Genomic DNA, 27,847 nt, shown 5'->3' with positions numbered 1-27,847 from the left:
TTTTTTCAGGGTTTCCTGACTATATCTTTGACAACGAGAGAGAGAAGAAAAAGACTCGCAAGAAGAACAAGAAAAATAAGGGTAGGCATATGCGGAACCTGCTCAAGGGTAGGCCTATGCGGAACCTGCTCAAGGGTAGGCCAAGGGTGCATGACTACGTGTTGAGAAGCTTTCCTCATGCTGCATATCTTGACGCCTTTGTTTATAAACATGAAAATTAATTAAAACTGATTAATTTCGTTCAAGGCTCTACTTCCTGAGTAGCTGGGTGCATGTCAAGGCTTGCTGGGGCTCAAGCTCTTGTTTATCATGTATGGCCAAGTGGCAATCCAACCCGAGAATGCTGATTGATCTTGGCCCACTCTAGCCTTACAAACGTAAACAAACTTGCTGAGGCTTGGCAGTATGGCAGCGCTGGTGGCAGGAAATAAGTAATTCATAGCCAAATGACAGACCTCCACAGCAAGCTTGTGTACGTGTGTGAGGCATGCAAAGTGGATCAAGCGTTTTTTCCCCGCTTTCCCTGGAAACTGCGTTTACACAGCCCAAGCTGCCACTCGCAGATTTCTTTGTCAACAGTGGGCATCTGTAAATAAAAGATGGATTGTTGAGTTCTATCCTATTAGCCAATAAAAGTTTTTTACGTAATTAGAAAAGTTCGATTTGATTAAATTTTCAACTCTACGGCATAAAATCATGCACAAAATTAAATTTCTAAATTTTCGTATTTTTTTTAATTGTATATATAAATTTGTTGGCAAGTAAATCATTGCGATACACAAGACTTATATATAATTTTAACACTTCTTACGAGTTACGTGACCCAGGAAATGTATTGACCATCAAATTAATTTGCTTTTCGGATCAGTTGTGTTCTTGTCATCACATACACACACACACACACACACACAACACACACACACACACACACACACACACACACACACACACACACACACAAAACAGGCCTAGTGTCTAGTCAACATGTGCCTAGGACAAATTAGTAACTAACACACAAACTCAGGCATAACAAATAGTTCACATTACAAGCGCTGTTTCAGACTGGTTTCTAACCTTGTTAGACATGACACACAGTCGAGAATAACCCCTCCTCATTCAACACAAATATACAGCCAAGACGACATGGTACAAGTCTTTGTGTTATACCTGACTGAGGTTGCAATCCTAGGAGGGTCAAGGGATGCGAGACATTTGAAGACCAACTGGACACTTGAGAGTGTATAATAATTCTTCAAATGGATTATTTTTTCTCTTAACTGAGCATAAGAATTACTTGTTACAGTGCTACCGTTACATAATTTATCTGTACAATGCTACACTAACACGGAGTATTGAACTAACCCAGCACGGAGTACATTACTAGTACTAACCCGGGTACAATGTTTACACTGCATCTGACTTGCTACGCTGCTTGCATATCTTGCTGCAGACATAACAACACAAGCTAACTCTGGGCGTATTTCTCTTACTAATTGGGCGTATTTCACTTACTAATTGGGCGTATTTCTCTTACTAATTGGGCGTATTTCACTTACTAATTGGGCGTATTTCACTTACTAATTGGGCGTATTTCACTTACTAACTGGGCGTATTTCACTTACTAATTGGGCGTATTTCTCTTACTAATTGGGCGTATTTCACTTACTAATTGGGCACGGATTTACCCACAAAATAGGAACAGATTCTGAATCAGTGATGCAGTAGTTCACAGACCAATATTTTTCAAGCGTTTTACACCTAATTAGGTACGAAATTTAAAATATATAATTAGGCTTAAGTGACTAAGTTTCTGTTATGTTGTGAACATAATTATTACGAAATATTTACAAATTATGACATAATTATGTCCTAATTATAATCTTAATTAAAATATTTTTTTAATTAAACCAGATTTATGAGCAATCAAAATATTTTGTAATGACCTAAACTAGATTAAATGTTTTATATTTTTTATGTACTAATGTGAGATTACAAGTGTACTCAATTATCTGTGGTTGCAGGGGTCGTACGAGTCGTAGTTCCTGGCTAAGTGTGTGTGTGTGTGTGTACTCAATTATCTGTGGTTGCAGGGGTCGTACGAGTCGTAGTTCCTGGCTAAGTGTGTGTGTGTGTGTGTGTGTGTGTGTGTGTGTGTGTGTGTACTCAATTATCTGTGGTTGCAGGGGTCGTACGAGTCGTAGTTCCTGGCTAAGTGTGTGTGTGTGTGTGTACTCAATTATCTGTGGTTGCAGGGGTCGTACGAGTCGTAGTTCCTGGCTAAGTGTGTGTGTGTGTGTGTACTCAATTATCTGTGGTTGCAGGGGTCGTACGAGTCGTAGTTCCTGGCTAAGTGTGTGTGTGTGTGTGTGTGTGTGTGTGTGTGTGTGTGTGTGTGTGTGTGTACTCAATTATCTGTGGTTGCAGGGGTCGTACGAGTCGTAGTTCCTGGCTAAGTGTGTGTGTGTGTGTGTACTCAATTATCTGTGGTTGCAGGGGTCGTACGAGTCGTAGTTCCTGGCTAAGTGTGTGTGTGTGTGTGTACTCAATTATCTGTGGTTGCAGGGGTCGTACGAGTCGTAGTTCCTGGCTAAGTGTGTGTGTGTGTGTGTGTGTACTCAATTATCTGTGGTTGCAGGGGTCGTACGAGTCGTAGTTCCTGGCTAAGTGTGTGTGTGTGTGTGTACTCAATTATCTGTGGTTGCAGGGGTCGTACGAGTCGTAGTTCCTGGCTAAGTGTGTGTGTGTGTGTGTGTGTGTGTACTCAATTATCTGTGGTTGCAGGGGTCGTACGAGTCGTAGTTCCTGGCTAAGTGAGTGTGTGTGTGTGTGTACTCATTTATCTGTGGTTGCAGGGGTCGTACGAGTCGTAGTTCCTGGTTAAGTGTGTGTGTGTGTGTGTGTACTCAATTATCTGTGGTTGCAGGGGTCGTACGAGTCGTAGTTCCTGGCTAAGTGTGTGTGTGTGTGTGTGTACTCAATTATCTGTGGTTGCAGGGGTCGTACGAGTCGTAGTTCCTGGCTAAGTGTGTGTGTGTGTGTGTACTCAATTATCTGTGGTTGCAGGGGTCGTGCGAGTCGTAGTTCCTGGCTAAGTGTGTGTGTGTGTGTGTGTGTACTCAATTATCTGTGGTTGCAGGGGTCGTGCGAGTCGTAGTTCCTGGCTAAGTGTGTGTGTGAGTGTGTGTGTACTCAATTATCTGTAGTTGCAGGGGTCGTACGAGTCGTAGTTCCTGGCTAAGTGTGTGTGTGTGTGTACTCAATTATCTGTGGTTGCAGGGGTCGTACGAGTCGTAGTTCCTGGCTAAGTGAGTGTGTGTGTGTGTGTACTCAATTATCTTTGGTTGCAAGGGTCGTACGAGTCGTAGTTCCTGGTTAAGTGTGTGTGTGTGTGTGTACTCAATTATCTGTGGTTGCAGGGGTCGTACGAGTCGTAGTTCCTGGCTAAGTGTGTGTGTGTGTGTGTGTGTGTACTCAATTATCTGTGGTTGCAGGGGTCGTACGAGTCGTAGTTCCTGGCTAAGTGTGTGTGTGTGTGTGTACTCAATTATCTGTGGTTGCAGGGGTCGTGCGAGTCGTAGTTCCTGGCTAAGTGTGTGTGTGTGTGTGTGTACTCAATTATCTGTGGTTGCAGGGGTCGTGCGAGTCGTAGTTCCTGGCTAAGTGTGTGTGTGTGTGTGTGTGTGTGTGTACTCAATTATCTGTAGTTGCAGGGGTCGTACGAGTCGTAGTTCCTGGCTAAGTGTGTGTGTGTGTGTACTCAATTATCTGTAGTTGCAGGGGTCGTACGAGTCGTAGTTCCTGGCTAAGTGTGTGTGTGTGTGTGTGTACTCAATTATCTGTGGTTGCAGGGGTCGTACGAGTCGTAGTTCCTGGCTAAGTGTGTGTGTGTGTGTGTGTACTCAATTATCTGTGGTTGCAGGGGTCGTACGAGTCGTAGTTCCTGGCTAAGTGTGTGTGTGTGTGTGTGTACTCAATTATCTGTGGTTGCAGGGGTCGTACGAGTCGTAGTTCCTGGCTAAGTGTGTGTGTGTATGTACTCAATTATCTGTGGTTGCAGGGGTCGTACGAGTCGTAGTTCCTGGCTAAGTGGGTGTGTGTGTGTACTCAATTATCTGTGGTTGCAGGGGTCGTACGAGTCGTAGTTCCTGGCTAAGTGGGTGTGTGTGTGTACTCAATTATCTGTGGTTGCAGGGGTCGTACGAGTCGTAGTTCCTGGCTAAGTGTGTGTGTGTGTACTCAATTATCTGTGGTTGCAGGGGTCGTACGAGTCGTAGTTCCTGGATAAGTGGGTGTGTGTGTGTGTACCCAATTATCTGTGGTTGCAGGGGTCGTACGAGTCGTAGTTCCTGGCTAAGTGTGTGTGTGTGTGTGTACTCAATTATCTGTGGTTGCAGGGGTCGTACGAGTCGTAGTTCCTGGCTAAGTGTGTGTGTGTGTGTGTGTGTACTCAATTATCTGTGGTTGCAGGGGTCGTACGAGTCGTAGTTCCTGGCTAAGTGTGTGTGTGTGTACTCAATTATCTGTGGTTGCAGGGGTCGTACGAGTCGTAGTTCCTGGCTAAGTGGGTGTGTGTGTGTACTCAATTATCTGTGGTTGCAGGGGTCGTACGAGTCGTAGTTCCTGGCTAAGTGGGTGTGTGTGTGTGTACTCAATTATCTGTGGTTGCAGGGGTCGTACGAGTCGTAGTTCCTGGCTAAGTGGGTGTGTGTGTGTACTCAATTATCTGTGGTTGCAGGGGTCGTACGAGTCGTAGTTCCTGGCTAAGTGGGTGTGTGTGTGTACTCAATTATCTGTGGTTGCAGGGGTCGTACGAGTCGTAGTTCCTGGCTAAGTGTGTGTGTGTGTGTGTACCCAATTATCTGTGGTTGCAGGGGTCGTACGAGTCGTAGTTCCTGGCTAAGTGTGTGTGTGTGTGTGTGTACTCAATTATCTGTGGTTGCAGGGGTCGTACGAGTCGTAGTTCCTGGCTAAGTGTGTGTGTGTGTGTACTCAATTATCTGTGGTTGCAGGGGTCGTACGAGTCGTAGTTCCTGGCTAAGTGTGTGTGTGTGTGTGTGTGTACTCAATTATCTGTGGTTGCAGGGGTCGTACGAGTCGTAGTTCCTGGCTAAGTGTGTGTGTGTGTGTGTACTCAATTATCTGTGGTTGCAGGGGTCGTACGAGTCGTAGTTCCTGGCTAAGTGTGTGTGTGTGTGTGTGTGTGTGTGTGTGTACTCAATTATCTGTGGTTGCAGGGGTCGTACGAGTCGTAGTTCCTGGCTAAGTGAGTGTGTGTGTGTGTGTACTCAATTATCTGTGGTTGCAGGGGTCGTACGAGTCGTAGTTCCTGGTTAAGTGTGTGTGTGTGTGTGTGTACTCAATTATCTGTAGTTGCAGGGGTCGTACGAGTCGTAGTTCCTGGCTAAGTGTGTGTGTGTGTGTGTACTCAATTATCTGTAGTTGCAGGGGTCGTACGAGTCGTAGTTCCTGGCTAAGTGTGTGTGTGTGTGTGTGTGTACTCAATTATCTGTGGTTGCAGGGGTCGTACGAGTCGTAGTTCCTGGCTAAGTGAGTGTGTGTGTGTGTGTACTCAATTATCTTTGGTTGCAGGGGTCGTACGAGTCGTAGTTCCTGGTTAAGTGTGTGTGTGTGTGTGTACTCAATTATCTGTGGTTGCAGGGGTCGTACGAGTCGTAGTTCCTGGCTAAGTGTGTGTGTGTGTGTGTGTGTACTCAATTATCTGTGGTTGCAGGGGTCGTACGAGTCGTAGTTCCTGGCTAAGTGTGTGTGTGTGTGTGTACTCAATTATCTGTAGTTGCAGGGGTCGTACGAGTCGTAGTTCCTGGCTAAGTGTGTGTGTGTGTGTGTGTACTCAATTATCTGTGGTTGCAGGGGTCGTACGAGTCGTAGTTCCTGGCTAAGTGTGTGTGTGTGTGTGTGTACTCAATTATCTGTGGTTGCAGGGGTCGTACGAGTCGTAGTTCCTGGCTAAGTGTGTGTGTGTGTGTGTGTACTCAATTATCTGTGGTTGCAGGGGTCGTACGAGTCGTAGTTCCTGGCTAAGTGTGTGTGTGTGTGTACTCAATTATCTGTGGTTGCAGGGGTCGTACGAGTCGTAGTTCCTGGCTAAGTGGGTGTGTGTGTGTACTCAATTATCTGTGGTTGCAGGGGTCGTACGAGTCGTAGTTCCTGGCTAAGTGGGTGTGTGTGTACTCAATTATCTGTGGTTGCAGGGGTCGTACGAGTCGTAGTTCCTGGCTAAGTGGGTGTGTGTGTGTACTCAATTATCTGTGGTTGCAGGGGTCGTACGAGTCGTAGTTCCTGGCTAAGTGTGTGTGTGTGTACTCAATTATCTGTGGTTGCAGGGGTCGTACGAGTCGTAGTTCCTGGCTAAGTGGGTGTGTGTGTGTACTCAATTATCTGTGGTTGCAGGGGTCGTACGAGTCGTAGTTCCTGGCTAAGTGGGTGTGTGTGTGTACTCAATTATCTGTGGTTGCAGGGGTCGTACGAGTCGTAGTTCCTGGCTAAGTGTGTGTGTGTGTACTCAATTATCTGTGGTTGCAGGGGTCGTACGAGTCGTAGTTCCTGGCTAAGTGGGTGTGTGTGTGTACTCAATTATCTGTGGTTGCAGGGGTCGTACGAGTCGTAGTTCCTGGCTAAGTGTGTGTGTGTGTGTACTCAATTATCTGTGGTTGCAGGGGTCGTACGAGTCGTAGTTCCTGGCTAAGTGTGTGTGTGTGTGTACTCAATTATCTGTGGTTGCAGGGGTCGTACGAGTCGTAGTTCCTGGCTAAGTGTGTGTGTGTGTGTGTACTCAATTATCTGTGGTTGCAGGGGTCGTACGAGTCGTAGTTCCTGGCTAAGTGTGTGTGTGTGTACTCAATTATCTGTGGTTGCAGGGGTCGTACGAGTCGTAGTTCCTGGCTAAGTGTGTGTGTGTGTGTACTCAATTATCTGTGGTTGCAGGGGTCGTACGAGTCGTAGTTCCTGGCTAAGTGTGTGTGTGTGTGTGTGTGTACTCAATTATCTGTGGTTGCAGGGGTCGTACGAGTCGTAGTTCCTGGCTAAGTGTGTGTGTGTGTGTGTACTCAATTATCTGTGGTTGCAGGGGTCGTACGAGTCGTAGTTCCTGGCTAAGTGTGTGTGTGTGTGTGTGTACTCAATTATCTGTGGTTGCAGGGGTCGTACGAGTCGTAGTTCCTGGCTAAGTGTGTGTGTGTGTACTCAATTATCTGTGGTTGCAGGGGTCGTACGAGTCGTAGTTCCTGGCTAAGTGTGTGTGTGTGTGTGTGTGTACTCAATTATCTGTGGTTGCAGGGGTCGTACGAGTCGTAGTTCCTGGCTAAGTGTGTGTGTGTGTGTGTGTGTGTGTGTGTGTGTGTGTGTGTGTGTGTGTGTGTGTGCGTTTGTGATAGTTGATCACTGAGGTTGTGATAATATGACAAACACTCACAACATCGACTTGAATACACAGATTTCTGCACATTTACACTGTGATAAATGTGTCACCGAGAAACACGTACAGGAACGTTCAATCATGAACTTACAAGATCTGCCAGGTGGCATAACAGTATGTATGCATCTCCACTATTTTTCATACACTGAATCAGATTAATTTTGGTGATGGAGATTATCACTTGGGATGAAAATGGATAACTATTACTGTATAATTTATGTTGAAATCAAAGGTGAATAATTGTTCATTGTTAGATAGGTAATATAAGTTTGCTATATATATAATGTCCTGCCTGGAAGCTCACTGGCTTCACCAAGAGTGATGGAAGGTAGTAGTCACTTCTGAACTAACTTGAAGTGAGCTATACCTGAGGTGCTGTGTGACAGTGGTGTGACAGTGCTGTGTGACAGTGGTGTGACAGTGCTGTGTGACAGTGGTGTGACAGTGCTGTGTGACAGTGGTGTGACAGTGCTGTGTGACAGTGGTTACGAGCCACGCTTGAAGAATTCTTGAACATTGCTTGCGTAAACGCATCTGCCAGAGCCAACTCAACACAAGATGCTCCCATACTTTGCCTCTCTACTAATTTACTGATACATTTTAATTCATTACCGACAGCTGGCCTCTGCTGCGGCTTGGCGACCTGGCACTGAAGTAACTATTACACTCAAGGAACGTGATATGCTGACTTAAATTTAGCACCTAGTCGTGGACCAGGCCGCAGGGGCGCTGACCCCTGAACTCCCTCCAGGTATACATAAATACACTAAATCATAAATAAATAAATGTATCATAATTGTCATTGAAAATAGTGAGTTACTCCATGAATTGATAGACAGGTTAGTCTATCAGAAACAAGAGTAAAGATAATCTGCCAGAATCGAGAGTAAAGATAATCTGCCAGAATCGAGAGTAAAGATAATCTGTCAGAATCGAGAGTAAAGATAATCTGTCAAAATCGAAAGTAAAGATAATCTGTTAGAATCGAAAGTATAGATAATCTGTCAGAATCGAGAGTAAAGATAATCTGTCAGAACCGAGAGTAAAGATAATCAAGACAGCAGAACACTTCAAAACAACGAGTATCAGACTGGTATACAAGATTATTAAGAGGCACCTAAGTTCCCTCGTCTTCTAACAACTTGTCCATTTTTCCCCTATAATCTACCTTGTCCATAATTACTATCACACTTACTTTGTCTCTTTCGTTAGGTGAAGTCCAATATCTTTCCTTAATTCACGCTGTAACTTAACACATCTTTGATGACAATTATGTTCTAGAGGTCTGAGCTTTGCTCATTGATGAGTGGAGTGTAGGCAGATGATTCTCTCCTTGAACACTTGTGAATAGTTTCTGAAGTTTAATATGAGGTAGGGGTCATAATATGGGCAATTATCCACAATTACTCACAGCAGTTTGTTACCTTGGAGTCACGACTGGAAGTTAATCAACAGGTCAACAGAGAGACATTCCCTAAGTTCATTGGGTTCGGTCACCTGTATTGGAGTTTACCTGGAGAGGGTTTCGGAGGTTAACGCCCCCTGCGGCCCGGTCTTTGACCAGGCCTCATGGTGGATGAGGGCCTATCAACCAGGTTGTTACTGTTGGCCGCACGCAACCCGACGTACGAACCACAGCCCGGCTGGTCAAGTGCTGACTTTAGGTGCCTGTCTATTGGTAATCCACCTTATGTATACTGGAAGGCAGTTGAACAGCCTTGGACCCCTGACATTTATTGTGTTGTATCTTATCGTGCTAGTGGTGCCCCTGCTTTTCATTGGGGAGATGTTGCATCGTCTGCCGAGTCTTTTGCTATCATAGGGAGTGATTTTCGTGTGTAAGTTTGGTACTAGTCCCTCTAGGATTTTCCAAGTGTAAATAACCATGTATCTCTCCCGCCTGCGTTCTAGGGAGTACAGGTTGAGGAACTTCAAGTGTTCCCAGTAATTTAGGTGTTTTATCGCAGTTATGTGCGCCGTGAAGGTTCTCTGTACATTTTCTAGGTCAGCAATTTCACCTGCCTGAATGGTGCTGCTAGTGCGCAGCAATATTCCAGCCTAGATAGAACAAGCGACCTGAAGAGTGTCATCATGGGCTTGGCATCGCTAGTTTTGATGGTTCTCATTATCCATCCTGTCATTTTTCTAGCAGAAGCGATTGATACAACCCTGTAACAACTTCAGACAGTATTACCCTTAGTCAGCCCTGTAACAACTTCAGGCTGGCTCCTCCTCAGGAAAATTAGTGAATAGAAAAAGAAATAATAACAGACAAACATAAACACTTTATTATATAGAAAATATAAAATGTAAAACACTTAAATATGAAATATTAATCCTACATTAAAGAAAATGAAAAATGAAAAATATAAATGATAACTGAATTCAACGCTAATGTAGATAGGGGTGTCTGGTGTTGGTGACACTGTTGTTGAAATCGTAGCCGTTGCTGATGATGGGGGGGGGGTCGCAGGTGTTGGTTACGACCCACTGGCTAGTTCTTCACGGTAGATAGAGCCTCGAGTAGTATCCTGATGACAGGAAAGCAGGTTCTTTACCGCTGCAATGATGTGGGGTTACGTCCTTCAATTTCATACAGGTGCACAGGTAATTCAATCCAAAATGGGACGTCTCCAGGACGTTAGTCCGCCTCCTGTTCTTCTCGTTGATTGACAGGTGACCCTCACTGTCATCCAAGCTGAAAAGATAGACAGGTTACCCACTGCTTAAATAATCACTCTCCATGGCAAGTACGATACTCAAAAGACGTGGTGATTATTACAACAGTCAACCTAGAGCAAGACTGAAAGGACTAAGTTTATTATTGGTCAAAAGTGAAGCTTTTAACCAATAAATCCACTAGAATACAAGGCAGGCATGTACTTACAGTAGTGTTGGGAGCTGTGAGTCAAGTGATTTACTGTTTGACCAAAGCCCGACACGTCACCTTTCGGGGGGGGGAGGGAGAGGGAGAGGAAGGGATAGCGGGACCTAGACTGACCCTACCTTAACAAGCAGCCGGCAGTCAAACTATCACTTTCAGGGAGGGGGAAAAAGGCGGGAAAATCGGGAGCTTGAATTACCATACCTTAACTAGTAGCCGGCAATGAAACTATCGTTACTGTATTGCTACTCCTATCTATTGAACTTTTCCCTCACACTCCCCGATACCAAAACTTATAGTCAAGGAGTATAAGAAGAATAGGTGAGGAAAAAGTTCTAACATGTGGAAGTCGCGTAAGGCAACAAATCTTCTACTGACTGTCACAACTTAACCAGTCAGAGAAATAATTGGATGAACCATTGATATACACAATATGGAACTTAAAAGCCTGGAGTGCCAATGTCCACCTCAAGAGGCGACTGTTGGTTCCCTTAAAAGTTTCTAGGTATATCAAAGGTTTGTGGTCCGTTTCTAAAATGAATTCTTTTCCCAGCAAATAAAATTTAAGTTTGGAGATACCCCACACAAGGGCTAAACATTCCTTTTCTATTGTAGAGTATCTTGTTTCTGCAGGAAGGAGTTTTCGGCTTAGGAAGCATACAGGGAAGGTAGTACCATCATGGTATTGTAGTAACACCGCACCTAAGCCAGTATTGGAGGCATCAGTTCTCAAACAAAATGTTTTATTAATATCTGGAATCTTAAGTATAGGGTCTTTCGAAAAGATACTTTTAATCTCATTAAACTTTTCCCGAGCTACGTCGGAAAGTTCAAGAGGTTCCTTCACAGACTTTTTAAGGAAGTCAGATAAGATGCCTGTAAGATCAGTAATGTTAGGGATAAACCGTGCATAAAAATTTACAGAACCAAGAAAGCTTCGCATGAGCTTCTTGGTTTTGGGGAATTTAAATTCTAATAAAGCTTTGATCTTACTGGGGAGAGGCTGCAGAGAGTTATTAGAAAGTATCAGTCCAAGATATCTAATCTTGTTATACCCAAGGAAGCATTTCTTCGGCTTGGCAGTGAGGCCATGTGAGCGTAACCTACGCAAAACTGATGTTAATGTTTGGATATGTTCGCCCCACGTAGATGTCATTACGTAAATGTTATCAAAATAAACTGAAACATTTGGCATATTACCCAAGACCTTTCTCATCAGTCTCACGTAGGTAGCACAGGCAGTTACCAAACCGAAGGGCATAGTTCTATACTGCATCAGTCCTTGGTGTGTAGGAAAAGCGGTGTACTGCTTAGAAGAAGGATCTAACATTACTTGATGATATGCCTGTGCAATATCAATCTCTGAAAAGAAGGAAGCGTCATAAAATTTGTGTAGATCGCTATCTATTAAGGGCATAGGCTCAGCATCCCACCGAGTTATAGCATTAAGGCCTCTGAAGTCAATAGCAAGTCTATATGAATTATCCTCCTTCTTAACCATGACTACTGGTGAGCAATATGCAGATACTGAAGGTTCAATGATCTTTAGTTTTAATAATTTGTCTACCTCTCGGTCAAATGCATCCCTAAGGTGAACTGGAACTGGGTATAATTTTCGTTTGATAGGATTGTCCGTCACTAAGTCAATCTTATGGACTACCGTGGAGGTAACACCTGGAATATCAGTAAAGACGTCTGAAAAGTTACTCACACATTGAAGTAGTTCATGTCTCTTATGGTCATCCAAAGATTCATTAATATTAATGGTGGTTGCGTCCGAGTGGTCAAGAGTCACCAAGTCATGTAGTTCTTCATCATGGTCTAAGTTAGAGGTGTCAATTACGCACACCTTACATTCTTCAGTTGTCTTATCAAGTTCGTGTGGAAAAACTAAGTCAAAGTTATTAAGGCAGTTAACCGAATTTCTTCGGTAATATTTCTTAAGGATGTTGATATGATAAAGCTTAGGTTTCCCCTTGACTTCTATGAGGTAGTCAACTTTCCCACAAATTTTTAATACTTTATATGGACCTTTCCATGCTACTAATAATTTATTTGACTTAATAGGCAAAAGTACAAGAACTTCATCTCCTACTTTAAAACTTCTCCTCTGACTTTTGGAATCAAAATAGGTTTTGTACTGGTCCATTGACAAGCTTAGGTTTTTCGAAACTATGTCAGAGGTCTCCTCAAGTTTGGATCTAAGGTCAAGGAGAAACTGGTAAGAAGACTGAACCTCAGCATTTACCTCCTCATTAGTCCATAAGTCATGAAGGATGGACAATGGGCCTCTGGCCTGTCTACCATAGAGAAGTTCAAAAGGTGAAAACCCCAAAGAGTCACTGGGAACTTCCCTCATGGCAAACAAAGCACAGGGTAGGTAACGATGCCACTCCTTAGGTTTAAGGGAGCAAAGTTTCCTTAAAATGGACTTGAGAATCGAATGCTGGCGCTCAATCCTCCCATTACAGCTGGGATGATAGGGTGTGGTGAAGAGAGGCTTCACTCCCAGAAGTTGGTAGAGATGTTGCATTAAGTCAGATGTGAATTGTGTCCCACGGTCAGACAAAATTTCTCTAGGGATGCCCACTCTGGAGAAGATGGACAAAAGGGCTTCAGCCACCTCTGTAGTAGTTATGGTCTTTAAGGGTATGGCTTCAGGGAAACTCGAAGCATAATCAACTAATGTTAATATATATCTATGTCCCCCAGATGAAAGTGGAGATAAAGGACCAACGATGTCAATAGCTACTCTTTCAAACGGTACCGTAAAGATAGGCATTTTGACCATAGGTACTCGCCTGGTACCTCGGGAGGATGACAGTTGGCAAACTTTACACGATCTACAATAGGTAGTGATATCTGAGGACATTTTTGGCCAAAAATAGGTTTCCCTAATTTTATTTAAGGTTTTACGATGCGAGAAATGTCCGGCCACTGGCAGGTCATGAGCCATTTTAAGAACAGTCTCTCTGCATTGACTTGGAACAACTAAGATGGAATAGTCAATCTCATCTGAATTTAATTTGAATACTGACTTGTACAAGATACCTTTTATATATTCAAATTTATATGAAAAGTTTTTCCTTTGGATAACTTGATTTTGTTTAGCGGCATTATGGCAATTCTGAAGAGAAGGGCAATTACGTTGTAAATTGACAAAGGAGTCCTTCGATATGTCTAAAGGCTTAAAGTCAGGGAAAATCAAAGGATGGACAGTAGGAGAAGCCTGGGCTTTGGTCTGAGCCCTAGTCAAGACATTTATGGTATCGGAGGTGATATCTTCACTTTCATCTAACAAGTGAACCGGTGATCCTACTTCCTCGCTTTCGAGAGTAGCATCACTGGTTTTTAATCCCACATGAATATCGCGAGACATTGTCTCATCTGAACTTTCGAGGGGCTTCTCTGACTCTACAGGAAGAGGATCTGAAACACTTATATCCATCTTTGGTGATGAAAGGTCAACCTCAGAAGGAAGAATGGCACCTTTTACATTACCTATTAGTACGGAGCAAGAAGTGATGGGAGCTAGTACGGCTTCAGACCAACCTGTGAACCATTTAGACCTAATGTAACAACGGATGGTAGGAAAAGTGTCTGTACGGCCCAAGTAGTCTGAAAGTATAGCAGAGGAATGAGTTTCTTTAAGGTTAGGGAACAGCTTATCAGAAATGACTATACATGTGCATCCAGTGTCTCGTAAAATGGTAGATACATTAAGTCCATTAACTGTTCCTGAACAGAAGGGTGCTTGGTCATTACAGTCTTTAAAACATCTTCCAACTTTTTGGACCTTCTTAGAAGGACAATCTGGACGTTTATGTCCCTTAACACCACACAAATGACAAACAGGAATAAAAGAAGTCATTTTACTTTCCACTAGAGGCTTTGATTTCTTCAGGTCTGATGAACCCTTGCCCTTAGGGTTCGATCCCTTTAGGTCTTTATAGGAATTGTGAGCCTAAGCATACAGGTCAGCAGCCTCAGCAACTTCCTCAGCTTTAATCAGGTTACGTTCTCTGATGAATTTTCGTATCTGATGGGGAAGAGCTGTCAGGAACTGGTCAGCAACCATGAAGTCTCTGAGAGATTCATAACTGTGATCAATTCCTGAACTCTCTATCCAAAAGTCGAACAAACGAAAGAGTGTTACCTGTAACTGCTGAAAGTTTTGGCCAGTCTGTAAGGTGGCATACCTGAAATCTTTCCTGTAAGAATTAGTGGTTTTTTTTTGATATGCTTTAAGGATTGCCTTCTTCAGTAGGTTATAATTACATATATCCTGCGACAAAGTTGCATAGATATTCAAAGCTGTACCAGAAAATAACATTCCTAACCTGGTAGCCCAGGTGTCAGCAGGCCATTCACAGAGGGTAGCGGTATTTTCAAACCTGATAATGTATGAAGTTATGTCTTCCCCCTCTGTGAAGGGAGGTAAATTAGGTGTTGGAATATGTGCACTGACTGCACGTTGTTCCATTACTCCTTCCTCTAATTGTTGTTGTGTAAGTGTTAACTTTTTATTCTCCAATTCAAGGCGAGATTTTTCGAGCTCGCGATCCTTTTCTCTCTCTATTAACTCATGTTCTCTAGCTTTTTCCTCAAGCTTTTTCCTCAACTTCTCTATCCTTTGCTCTTTCCTCAAGTTCTCTTAATTTAACCTGTTCCTCACGTATCTTAGCTTGTTCCTCACGTTCCCTAGCTCTTTCCTCACGATCAAGTCTATCACGCTCTTTTTGGTCTTCTCGCTCTCTTTCTAACTGTCTTTCTTGGATTTCTCTCTCAATTCTCTCTCTCTCCTTTTTCTCTTCTCTTTCGATTCTCTCTCTCTCCTTATTCTCTTCTCTTTCCCTTTCTAGCTGTCTTTCTTCTCTCTCAATTCTCTCTCTTTCAAGTCTTTCCTGGATCTTAGCACTAATGAAAGATTCTAAATTTTTCCCTGTTATTCCTAACTTACTTCCAGCATTCATCCAAAACTGGTATTCATCCATACTTGCAAGAATAACTTAAACTATCAGGGGAAATGAAACGGGTATTAAAGAAAATGGAGGGTTCAATTCCTGCTCCGCTCAAACTATAAATAAACCAGACGGCTCGATCCCTGGTTCAATTAAACAATATGTATTAATGAAAACGAAGGGTTCTATGCCGGCTCCGAGCAAACAGTAAGTAGAATGGGGTCACTTGACCATCCAATCTTCTCACCAACAAATCAAGAGTGTCCTATGACAGTTCCCTTGATATAATAAAGAGCTCAATGAAACAAGTTGTCACTGGAAAATCTCGGGTCCCTAGAGTCTAATCCTCCAAAGTGTTTCAAGCTCACACACAATTAGGTGGCAGAATTAAATATTATATCCTGCCTGACTTGACTTACAATAAATTGAGACTATAACAATCACCAAATCTTTTAAATACCTGTACTGTAGTCCTACCATAGAGAATGATTACTCATGGCTGGTGGTAACCGTCTGTGGTAAGCGGCGTTGAAGTTCCAATGGTAGATTCGAGATGGAGTTGAATCTTGATTCAGTAGAGTTGATCCTGGCAAGGTCGCCACTTGTGAAGGCTTACTCAGCCCTGTAACAACTTCAGACAGTATTACCAAGGCTGGCTCCTCCTCAGGAAAATTAGTGAATAGAAAAAGAAATAATAACAGACAAACATAAACACTTTATTATATAGAAAATATAAAATGTAAAACACTTAAATATGAAATATTAATCCTACATTAAAGAAAATGAAAAATGAAAAATATAAATGATAACTGAATTCAACGCTAATGTAGATAGGGGTGTCTGGTGTTGGTGACACTGTTGTTGAAATCGTAGCCGTTGCTGATGATGGGGGGGGGGGTCGCAGGTGTTGGTTACGACCCACTGGCTAGTTCTTCACAGTAGATAGAGCCTCGAGTAGTATCCCGATGACAGGAAAGCAGGTTCTTTACCGCTGCAATGATGTGGGGTTACGTCCTGCAATTTCATACAGGTGCACAGGTAATTCAATCCAAAATGGGACGTCTCCAGGACGTTAGTCCGTCTCCTGTTCTTCTCGTTGATTGACAGGTGACCCTCACTGTCATCCAAGCTGAAAAGATAGACAGGTTACCCACTGCTTAAATAATCACTCTCCATGGCAAGTACGATACTCAAAAGACGTGGTGATTATTACAACAGTCAACCTAGAGCAAGACTGAAAGGACTAAGTTTATTATTGGTCAAAAGTGAAGCTTTTAACCAATAAATCCACTAGAATACAAGGCAGGCATGTACTTACAGTAGTGTTGGGAGCTGTGAGTCGAGTGATTTACTGTTTGACCAGAGCCCCACACGTCACCTTTCGGGGGGGGGGGGAAGAGGGAGGGGAAGGGATAGCGGGAGCTAGACTGACCCTACCTTAACAAGCAGCCGGCAGTCAAACTATCACTTTCAGGGAGGGGGAAAAAAGGCGGGAAAAACGGGAGCTTGACTTACCCTATCTTAACTAATGTATTGTTACTATATTGCTACTCCTATCTATTGAACTTTTCCCTCAATGACTTATAGTCAAGGAGTATAAGAAGAATAGGCGAGGAAAAAGTTCTACTGTGGAAGTATAAGGCAACAAATCTTCTACTGACTGTCACTTAACCAGTAGAGAAATCTATATGAACTTGTCTACCTCAAGAGGCGACTGTTGGTTCCCTTAAAAGTTTCTAGGTATATCAAAGGTTTCTGGTCCGTTTCTAAAATGAATTCTTTTCCCAGCAAATAAAATTTAAGTTTGGAGATACCCCACACAAGGGCTAAACATTCCTTTTCTATTGTAGAGTATCTTTTTTCTGCGGGAAGGAGTTTCCGGCTTAGGAAGCATACAGGGAAGGGAGTACCATCATGGTATTGTAGTAACACCGCACCTAAGCCAGTATTGGAGGCATCAGTTCTCAAACAAAATGTTTTATTAATATCTGGAATCTTAAGTCTAGGGTCTTTCGAAAAGATACTTTTAATCTCATTAAACTTTTCCCGAGCTACCTCGGAAAGTTCAAGAGGTTCCTTCACAGACTTTTTAAGGAAGTCAGATAAGATGCCTGTAAGATCAGTAATGTTAGGGATAAACCGTGCATAAAAATTTACAGAACCAAGAAAGCTTCGCATGAGCTTCTTGGTTTTGGGGAATTTAAATTCTAATAAAGCTTTGATCTTACTGGGGAGAGGCTGCAGAGAGTTATTAGAAAGTATCAGTCCAAGATATCTAATCTTGTTATACCCAAGGAAGCATTTCTTCGGCTTGGCAGTGAGGCCATGTGAGCGTAACCTACGCAAAACTGATGTTAATGTTTGGATATGTTCGCCCCACGTACATGTCATTACGTAAATGTTATCAAAATAAACTGAAACATTTGGCATATTACCCAAGACCTTTCTCATCAGTCTCACGTAGGTAGCACAGGCAGTTACCAAACCGAAGGGCATAGTTCTATACTGCATCAGTCCTTGGTGTGTAGGAAAAGCGGTGTACTGCTTAGGAGAAGGATCTAACATTACTTGATGATATGCCTGTGCAATATCAATCTCTGAAAAGAAGAAAGCGTCATAAAATTTGTGTAGATCGCTATCTATTAAGGGCATAGGCTCAGCATCCCACCGAGTTATAGCATTAAGGCCTCTGAAGTCAATAGCAAGTCTATATGAATTATCCTCCTTCTTAACCATGACTACTGGTAAGCAATATGCAGATACTGAAGGTTCAATGATCTTTAGTTTTAATAATTTGTCTACCTCTCGGTCAAATGCATCCCTAAGGTGAACTGGAACTGGGTATAATTTTCGTTTGATAGGATTGTCCGTCACTAAGTCAATCTTATGGACTACCGTGGAGGTAACACCTGGAATATCAGTAAAGACGTCTGAAAAGTTACTCACACATTGAAGTAGTTCATGTCTCTTATGGTCATCCAAAGATTCATTAATATTAATGGTGGTTGCGTCCGAGTGGTCAAGAGTCACCAAGTCATGTAGTTCTTCATCATGGTCTAAGTTAGAGGTGTCAATTATGCACACCATACATTCTTCAGTTGTCTTATCAAGTTCGTGTGGAAAAACTAAGTCAAAGTTATTAAGGCAGTTAACCGAATTTCTTCGGTAATATCTCTTAAGGATGTTGATATGATAAAGCTTAGGTTTCCCCTTGACTTCTATGAGGTAGTCAACTTTCACAAAAAATTTTAATAGTTTATATGGACCTTTCCATGCTACTAATAATTTATTTGACTTAATAGGCAAAAGTACAAGAACTTCATCTCCTACTATAAAACTTCTCCTCTGACTTTTGGAATCAAAATAGGTTTTGTACTGGTCCATTGACAAGCTTAGGTTTTTCGAAACTATGTCAGAGGTCTCCTCAAGTTTGGATCTAAGGTCAAGGAGAAACTGGTAAGAAGACTGAACCTCAGCATTTAGGTCCTCATTAGTCCATAAGTCATGAAGGATGGACAATGGGCCTCTGGCCTGTCTACCATAGAGAAGTTCAAAAGGTGAAAACCCCAAAGAGTCACTGGGAACTTCCCTCATGGCAAACAAAGCACAGGGTAGATAACGATGCCACTCCTTAGGTTTAAAGGAGCAAAGTTTCCTCAAAATGGACTTGAGAATCGAATGCTGGCGCTCAATCCTCCCATTACAGCTGGGATGATAGGGTGTGGTGAAGAGAGGCTTCGCTCCCAGAAGTTGGTAGAGATGTTGCATTAAGTCAGATGTGAATTGTGTCCCACGGTCAGACAAAATCTCTCTAGGGATGCCCACTCTGGAGAAGATGGACAAAAGGGCTTCAGCCACCTCTGTAGTAGTTATGGTCTTTAAGGGTATGGCTTCAGGGAAACTCGAAGCATAATCAACTAATGTTAATATATATCTATGTCCCCCAGATGACAGTGGAGATAAAGGACCAACGATGTCAATAGCTACTCTTTCAAATGGTACCGTAAAGATAGGCATTTTGACCATAGGTACTCGCCTGGTACCTCGGGAGGATGACAGTTGGCAAACTTTACACGATCTACAATAGGTAGTGATATCTGAGGACATTTTTGGCCAAAAATAGGTTTCCCAAATTTTATTTAAGGTTTTACGATGCGAGAAATGTCCGGCCACTGGCAGGTCATGAGCCATTTTAAGAACAGTCTCTCTGCATTGACTTGGAACAACTAAGATGGAATAGTCAATCTCATCTGAATTTAATTTGAATACTGACTTGTACAAGATACCTTTTATATATTCAAATTTATATGAAAAGTTTTTCCTTTGGATAACTTGATTTTGTTTAGCGGCATTATGGCAATTCTGAAGAGAAGGGCAATTACGTTGTAAATTGACAAAGGAGTCCTTCGATATGTCTAAAGGCTTAAAGTCAGCGAAAATCAAAGGATGGACATTAGGAGAAGCCTGGGCTTTGGTCTGAGCCCTAGTCAAGACATTTATGGTATCGGAGGTGATATCTTCACTTTCATCTAACAAGTGAACTGGTGATCCTACTTCCTTGCTTTCGAGAGTAGCATCACTGGTTTTTAATCCCACATGAATATCGCGAGACATTGTCACATCTGAACTTTCGAGGAGCTTCTCTGACTCTACAGGAAGAAGATCTGAAACACTTATATCCATCTTTGGTGATGAAAGGTCAACCTCAGAAGGAAGAATGGCACCTTTTACATTACCTATTAGTACGGAGCAAGAAATGATGGGAGCTAGTACGGCTTCAGACCAACCTGTGAACCATTTTGACCTAATGTAACAACGGATGGTAGGAAAAGTGTCTGTACGGCCCAAGTAGTCTGAAAGTATAGCAGAGGAATGAGTTTCTTTAAGGTTAGGGAACAGCTTATCAGAAATTACTATACATGTGCATCCAGTGTCTCGTAAAATGGTAGATACATTAAGTCCATTAACTGTTCCTGAACAGAAGGGTGCTTGATCATTACAGTCTTTAAAAACATCTTCCAACTTTTTGGACCCTCTTAGAAGGACAATCTGGACGTTTATGTCCCTTAACACCACACAAATGACAAACAGGAATAAAAGAAGTCATTTTACTTTCCACTAGAGGCTTTGATTTCTTCAGGTCTGATGAACCCTTGCCCTTAGGGTTCGATCCCTTTAGGTCTTTATAGGAATTGTGAGCCTAAGCATACAGGTCAGCAGCCTCAGCAACTTCCTCAGCTTTAATCAGGTTATGTTCTCTGATGAATGTTCGTATCTGATGGGGAAGAGCTGTCAGGAACTGGTCAGCAACCATGAAGTCTCTGAGAGATTCATAACTGTGATCAATTCCTGAACTCTCTATCCAAAAGTCGAACAAACGAAAGAGTGTTACCTGTAACTGCTGAAAGTTCTGGCCAGTCTGTAAGGTGGCATACCTGAAATCTTTCCTGTAAGAATTAGTGGTTTTTTGATATGCTTTAAGGATTGCCTTCTTCAGTAGGTTATAATTACATATATCCTGCGACAAAGTTGCATAGATATTCAAAGTGGTACCAGAAAATAACATTCCTAACCTGGTAGCCCAGGTGTCAGCAGGCCATTCACAGAGGGTAGCGGTATTTTCAAACCTGATAATGTATGAAGTTATGTCTTCCCCCTCTGTGAAGGGAGGTAAATTAGGTGTTGGAATATGTGCACTGACTGCACGTTGTTCCATTACTCCTTCCTCTAATTGTTGTTGTGTAAGTGTTAACTTTTTATTCTCTAATTCAAGGCGAGATTTTTCGAGCTCGCGATCCTTTTCTCTCTCTATTAACTCATGTTCTCTAGCTTTTTCCTCAACTTCTCTATCCTTTGCTCTTTCCTCAACTTCTCTTAATTTAACCTGTTCCTCACGTATCTTAGCTTGTTCCTCACGTTCCTTAGCTCTTTCCTCACGATCAAGTCTATCACACTCTTTTTGGTCTTCTCGCTCTCTTTCTAACTGTCTTTCTTGGATTTCTCTCTCAATTCTCTCTCTCTCCTTTTTCTCTTCTCTTTCGATTCTCTCTCTCTCTCCTTATTCTCTTCTCTTTCCCTTTCTAACTGTCTCTCTTCTCTCTCAATTCCCTCTCTTTCAAGTCGTTCCTGGATCTTAGCACTAATGAAAGATTCTAAAATTTTCCCTGTTATTCCTAACTTACTTCCAGCGTTCATCCAAAACTGGTATTCCTCCATACTTGCAAGAATAACTTAAACTATCAGGGGAAATGAAACGGGTATTAAAGAAAATGGAGGGTTCAATTCCTGCTCCGCTCAAACTATAAATAAACCAGACGGCTCGATCCCTGGTTCAATTAAACAATATGTATTAATGAAAACGAAGGGTTCTATGCCGGCTCCGAGCAAACAGTAAGTAGAATGGGGTCACTTGACTATCCAATCTTCTCACCAACAAATCAAGAGTGTCCTATGACAGTTCCCTTGATATAATAAAGAGCTCAATGAAACAAGTCACTGGAAAATCTCGGGTCCCTAGAGTCTAATCCTCCAAAGTGTTTCAAGCTCACACACAATTAGGTGGCAGAATTAAATATTGTATCCTGCCTGACTTGACTTACAATAAATTGAGACTATAACAATCACCAAATCTTTTAAATACCTGTACTGTAGTCCTACCATAGAGAATGATTACTCATGGCTGGTGGTAACCGTCTGTGGTAAGCAGCGTTGAAGTTCCAATGGTAGATTCGAGATGGAGTTGAATCTTGATTCAGGAGAGTTGATCCTGGCAAGGTCGCCACTTGTGAAGGCTTACTCAGCCCTGTAACAACTTCAGACAGTATTACCAAGGCTGGCTCCTCCTCAGGAAAATTAGTGAATAGAAAAAGAAATAATAACAGACAAACATAAACACTATTATATAGAAAATATAAAATGTAAAACACTTAAATATGAAATATTAATCCTACATTAAAGAAAATGAAAAATGAAAAATATAAATGATAACTGAATTCAACGCTAATGTAGATAGGGGTGTCTGGTGTTGGTGACACTGTTGTTGAAATCGTAGCCGTTGCTGATGATGGTGGGGGGGGGTCGCAGGTGTTGGTTACGACCCACTGGCTAGTTCTTCACAGTAGATAGAGCCTCGAGTAGTATCCTGATGACAGGAAAGCAGGTTCTTTACCGCTGCAATGATGTGGGATTACGTCCTGCAGTTTCATACAGGTGCACAGGTAATTCAATCCAAAATGGGACGTCTCCAGGACGTTAGTCCGTCTCCTGGTCTTCTCGTTGATTGACAGGTGACCCTCACTGTCATCCAAGCTGAAAAGATACAGGTTACCCACTGCTTAAATAATCACTCTCCATGGCAGTGTACATTACTCAAAAGACGTGGTGATTATTACAACAGTCAACCTAGAGCAAGACTGAAAGGACTAAGTTTATTATTGGTCAAAAGTGAAGCTTTTAACCAATAAATCCACTAGAATACAAGGCAGGCATGTACTTACAGTAGTGCTGGGAGCTGTGAGTCGAGTGATTTACTGTTTGACCAGAGCCCCACACGTCACCTTTCGGGGGGGGGGAAGAGGGAGGGGAAGGGATAGCGGGAGCTAGACTGACCCTACCTTAACTAGTAGCCGGCAATGAAACTATTGTTACTATATTGCTACTCCTATCTATTCCTACTCCTATCTCCATCAGTCTGGAGAAGCGTATCATTCCATAGTCTGAAACAATATGGAGTTGAAGTGGCAGGATGGAGCTTTATATACCGCCAGGTGAGATGTAGGCCACAGGTAGAGGTAAGAATGTAGTCGTTGGGACGTTACGTCCCTCTCAAATCCAGCCATTCTCACTAGTAGAAGTCTTACCTAAAATTCTGTCGGTATTTTATACCCTTTTAATATCCACTCTGTCAGACACTGCAACACAATGGTACCTTGGTATAGAACAGAAAACAACTTGGACAACTACTAGTGAGAACGGCTGGATTTAAGAAGGACGTGACCTCCCAACGACTACATTCTTACCTCTACTAGTGGCCTACATCTCACCTCCTGGCCGTATATAAGGCTCCATCCTGTCACTTCAACTCCATATTCATTCAGACTATGGAACGATACTCTTCTCCAGACTAAGGGACTGACCACCTAAAAATTTGAAGAGGGATGGACTGATTACATCGTCTTCACGTCTCTTCTATCAACTTTTCTGTACTTGACTGAAGAAGCCTACTATGTAGGCTTAACGTTTCGAAATAAGGATACGTAACTGTTGCAAATGTGTCTTACCTAACAACCTGTCGGTATTTTATACCATTTTAATATCCACATCTGCGTTTTGCTTGTCTCCTAGAGCATCCAGGACTTTGTCATAGTGGTCCAGTAGTTGGGACAGACAGGAGCGACCTGCTCTAAACCCATGCTGCCCTGGGTTGTGTAATTGATGGGTATCTAGATGGGTGGCGATCTTGCTTCTTAGGACCCTCACAAAGATTTTTATGATACGGGACGTTAGCGTTGTCGGTCTGTAGTTCTTTGCTATTGCTTTACTGCCCCCTTTGTAGAGTGGGGCTATATCTGTTGATTTTAGTAACTGTGGGACGACCCCAGTGTCCATGCTCCCTCTCCATAGGATGGTAAAAGCATGTGATAGGGGCTTCTTGCAGTTCTTGATGAACACGCAGTTCCATGAGTCTGGGCCTGGGGCAGAGTGCATGGGCATGTCATTAATTGCCTCTTCAAAGTCATTTGGCGTCAGGATAATATCAGATAGGCTTGTGTCTACCAAATTCTGTCTTTCTTGTAAAAAAAATAATTTAGGTCGTCGACTCTCAGCCTGGTTAGCGGCTCGCTATAAACCAAGCCATACTGGGACTTGAGTATCTCACTCATATCCTTGCTGTTATCTGACCTTGATGAACTTACAATTTTCACAATACTGCAAATATTTAGGTATGTCTGTTACTGGGAGTAGCTGACCTGTCCTGGGTGAGCTACATCTGGGATGTACTAGGGTAGTGCAAGGCATCACTGATGAACAGTGCAACTAAGATTACTAATACTGGCAACTCTGTACAGCAATTCGTTATTCAATATTAAGTCACTGATTGGTACAGGTTACTTAACTGGTTAAGTTGGTGCCCTCTTTGCTCAGGAACTTAATCACACGTTTAAAGTCCTCAATTATAAAAGGACAATCCACTTTGCCAGGTAAGTGTACAAAGAAGGAAGTGGGGTCCTGGATGGTCAATGTCCATCTCACTAAACGTCCAGTTGGTTCTTTATTCTTCAATGTAAGGATTAGCGATGCATAATCTATCAAGATATTGACTGCTTACAAATAAAAGATGTGCAATTTAATTTAGCCTAATATAACTAAATGTATTTTACACAAATTTACAATAGTTTAATAATAAACAACCACAATGATATATATACATACATATATATATATATATATATATATATATATATATATATATATATATATATATATATATATATATATATATATATATACATATAAATATATATATATATATATATATATATATATATATATATATATATATATATATATATACATACATATATATATATATATATATATATATATATATGTTGAGAAATGGTTTACCAGCTAAGGAGATTAAATATAGGGAGTACTTAGCGTCCACACAGCCACCCCTGCAGATGAGATATTGAGAAGCTGTCATATCCACTTCTTAATGGGCTGAAAAAGATTATATTATGTATGATAAATTACCCCTTGGGGGTGTTATGTCAGCATATTTCATTCACTGATGGCTGATGTACATACTTGTGTGGACTGAAAAGTCTGCTTATCACTGGGGTTTATGATAAGTGACTAACTCGTAACTCGTAACTCGTAACTCGTAACCTCGGGCTCTGGTGGCCTGGTGGTTAACGCTCTCGCTTCACACGGTGAGGGCCTGGGTTCGATTCCCAGCCAGAGTAGAAACATTGGACGTGTTTCTTTACTCCTGTTGTCTATGTTCCCCATCAGTAAAATGGGTACCTGGGTGTTAGTCGACTGGTGTGGGTCGCATCCTGGGATACTGACCTAAGGAGGCCTGGTCACAGACCGGGCCACGGGGGCGTTGACCCCCGGAACTCTCTCCAGATAAACTCTCCAGATAGACTCAACTGCACAGCCAATAGTAGTACATCACGAGTTAGAACACTTACCTGCGTATATGTATCTGACCCATAATTACGCCCGGATATCCGTTGAGTTGATTGAAGAATAGTGTTCTTTGAAGAATGTCACACTCTGTTGGATCGCAACACTCGTTGTTACACTGTTCACCAATAATTGTTCACACCATATCAAAGAAGCTGATCACACTTCTCTGTAAGTGTTTATCATGTTTTGTGAGACACTTTTGTTCACACTAACGCATGGATCAGTGTTCTTTGTTGGTTATTCTGGCGTCAGTGTGACTCTCAGTAGAGTCAAAAGTAATCTGACCTGACATCGTCCTACGCCGCTCCAATGCCCCTCGAACATAAAAGAAAAGCTGACCTAGTACTTTTGCTTCCTTGCCACTTCCTCCATGAAGCAAAGCAGAATGCTTGATTCTTGTTGTCTTAAGCATAGACAACAATGTACACTATCTTTACCATGGTAATAAAGTGGGAGCAGGATTTTCCTTAATTGTCCTGCTAAGGTAAGAGATGGACTGTCTCTTATTAAACTACACTTTGCAACATTGGATTCTTGCAAGGTCGCTTGACCACATCGCATACTCGTACTGCATCTAGGATAAATTACTTGCTGTAGCAGTAAACAAGATGCTTGCCCCTTCTGAGAGGGCTGGGCCCCTCAGGGCTGAAAGGGGCTGAAGGGGGCTAATACCCCACTCCTGGAGAAAATTTCTCCACACTGGGGGGCGGCGGAGGTTCGCTGCAGGTGAACTATTCATCACTTAACATTAATTTGATTTTCTCACTCGCCACCACTGCTGCTTGTCTTTTCTGAACAGCTTTAGTCTGTGTGGTTTCTGGAGAATCAATGATTTTGTTTTCAACACCTTGTAATTCTAACAGCACTAGTTTATTTATTGTCCGCTTATTCACTACACCTTTGCTCAAAACATCAACTGTCCTGATGATTCCATTTGCATCAGAATATATGGTCACAATTTTTTCCAAGAGGTCATTGAGACCTCGGACCATCATTGTCAATAATCACTATGTCACCCGGTCTTAAGGACTTATGATTTTCAGGAACACCAGCTCCATAGAAGTGTTCTCTCAATGAGGTGAGATAGTCTTCTCGACAAATTTTCTCCCAACGTTCAATCACTTTATTAAGGTGTTTGAATTTACGTCTGAGTTGCTCGGTTTCGAAATAAGTAGGATCCTCTATGATTTCTTTATCATTCATGGGAGGAACAGGTTCGAGCCTTCTGGTTAGAGGTCTGTTGTTGACTCTGTTTTCTATTTCAGTCACAACTGCACGGAATTCTTCTAAGTCGATTCTCTGACGATGAAGAGTCTTCCTTAAACAACGTTTTACAATGCCGATCATTCTTTCATAAAATCCGCCGTGCCATGGAGATTTAGGAGGAATGTGTCTCCAACGACAACTGCGTTCATTCAGCATCTGTTGTACTTCTGGTTGATCAAAGATCTTGCTTATATAAGCAGCACCAGCAACAAAGTTCGTTGCATTGTCTGAAATCATCAGTCTGGGACATGCCCTTCTGGCTGCAAACCTTCTGAATAATTTGATAAAGGTTTCAGCAGACATGTCAGTGGCTACTTCTAGTTGCAGCACAAGTGAACAAACAGATGTACACCTTGATGGGAACTTTGTCAACTGTTTTGGTTAAAATTATTGGTCCAGTGTAATCTACACCTGTCACCTCAAATGGAGCGACATGACAAACTCTTTCAGAGGGATATGGAGGTGGACCTGGATACTGACATACTCGCATATCGTAGTGACGACAAGTAATACTGTCCTTTATTTGAGGTATCGACCTTGAGGTATCCAGTAAGATTGTCGTATATGACAAAGTGTGTCAGCTACCCCACCATGTAACACGTTACTGTGGGCGTTTTGCACAATCAGTTTTGTTAGCCAATGATTCTTGGGGATCAATATTGGATGTATGGCTTCTTTAGGTAGTGAAGAATTATGAATTCTTCCTCGACATCTTATAATCTTTTCTGAGTCGAGATAAAGTCCTAAAGAATTAATCATGACAGGTTTCTTTGGGGATTTATCTTGTGTTTCTAGAAATTTATATTCTGTAGAGAAAACATCTTTCTGTATTAGTTTCACCCAGTATTTAATGGGTTCAAGATATTCATAATCAGGTTTTATTCCTTTAATGAATTTAAAGTCAAGAGCTGTAACTCTTAAGAGTTTGCCCAAAGATGAGTATTTAGATCCATCAATGACTATTTCTGTTGTGTCTGCAGTATTTACACAACTTATCTCTGCTGTGTTCAAGCAGACTGTTTCTTCTGGCATAATGTGAGGTTTTTGCTGAGGCCAGTTATTTTCATTAGAGAGCCAGTTCGGTCCGTGAAGCCATAATTTATT

The 27,847-nt window shown here is 42.1% G+C and overlaps 1 protein-coding gene across 1 annotated transcript in view; it reads left to right on the top strand.

The window, feature by feature from the left end:
* Nucleotides 1–27,847, top strand: part of LOC128689250 (uncharacterized) — a 553,231-nt gene that overhangs the window by 310,924 nt on the left and 214,460 nt on the right. Inside the window, exon 6 of the mRNA XM_070086506.1 lies at nt 10–108. Within this exon, the coding sequence (XP_069942607.1) occupies nt 10–108 (99 nt within the window). The remainder of the gene's footprint in view (nt 1–9; nt 109–27,847) is intronic.

Source organism: Cherax quadricarinatus, chromosome 18 (genome assembly GCF_038502225.1).
Source record: "Cherax quadricarinatus isolate ZL_2023a chromosome 18, ASM3850222v1, whole genome shotgun sequence".
Lineage (NCBI taxonomy): Eukaryota > Metazoa > Arthropoda > Malacostraca > Decapoda > Parastacidae > Cherax > Cherax quadricarinatus.
This window is presented reverse-complemented; position numbering and strand designations above follow the sequence as displayed.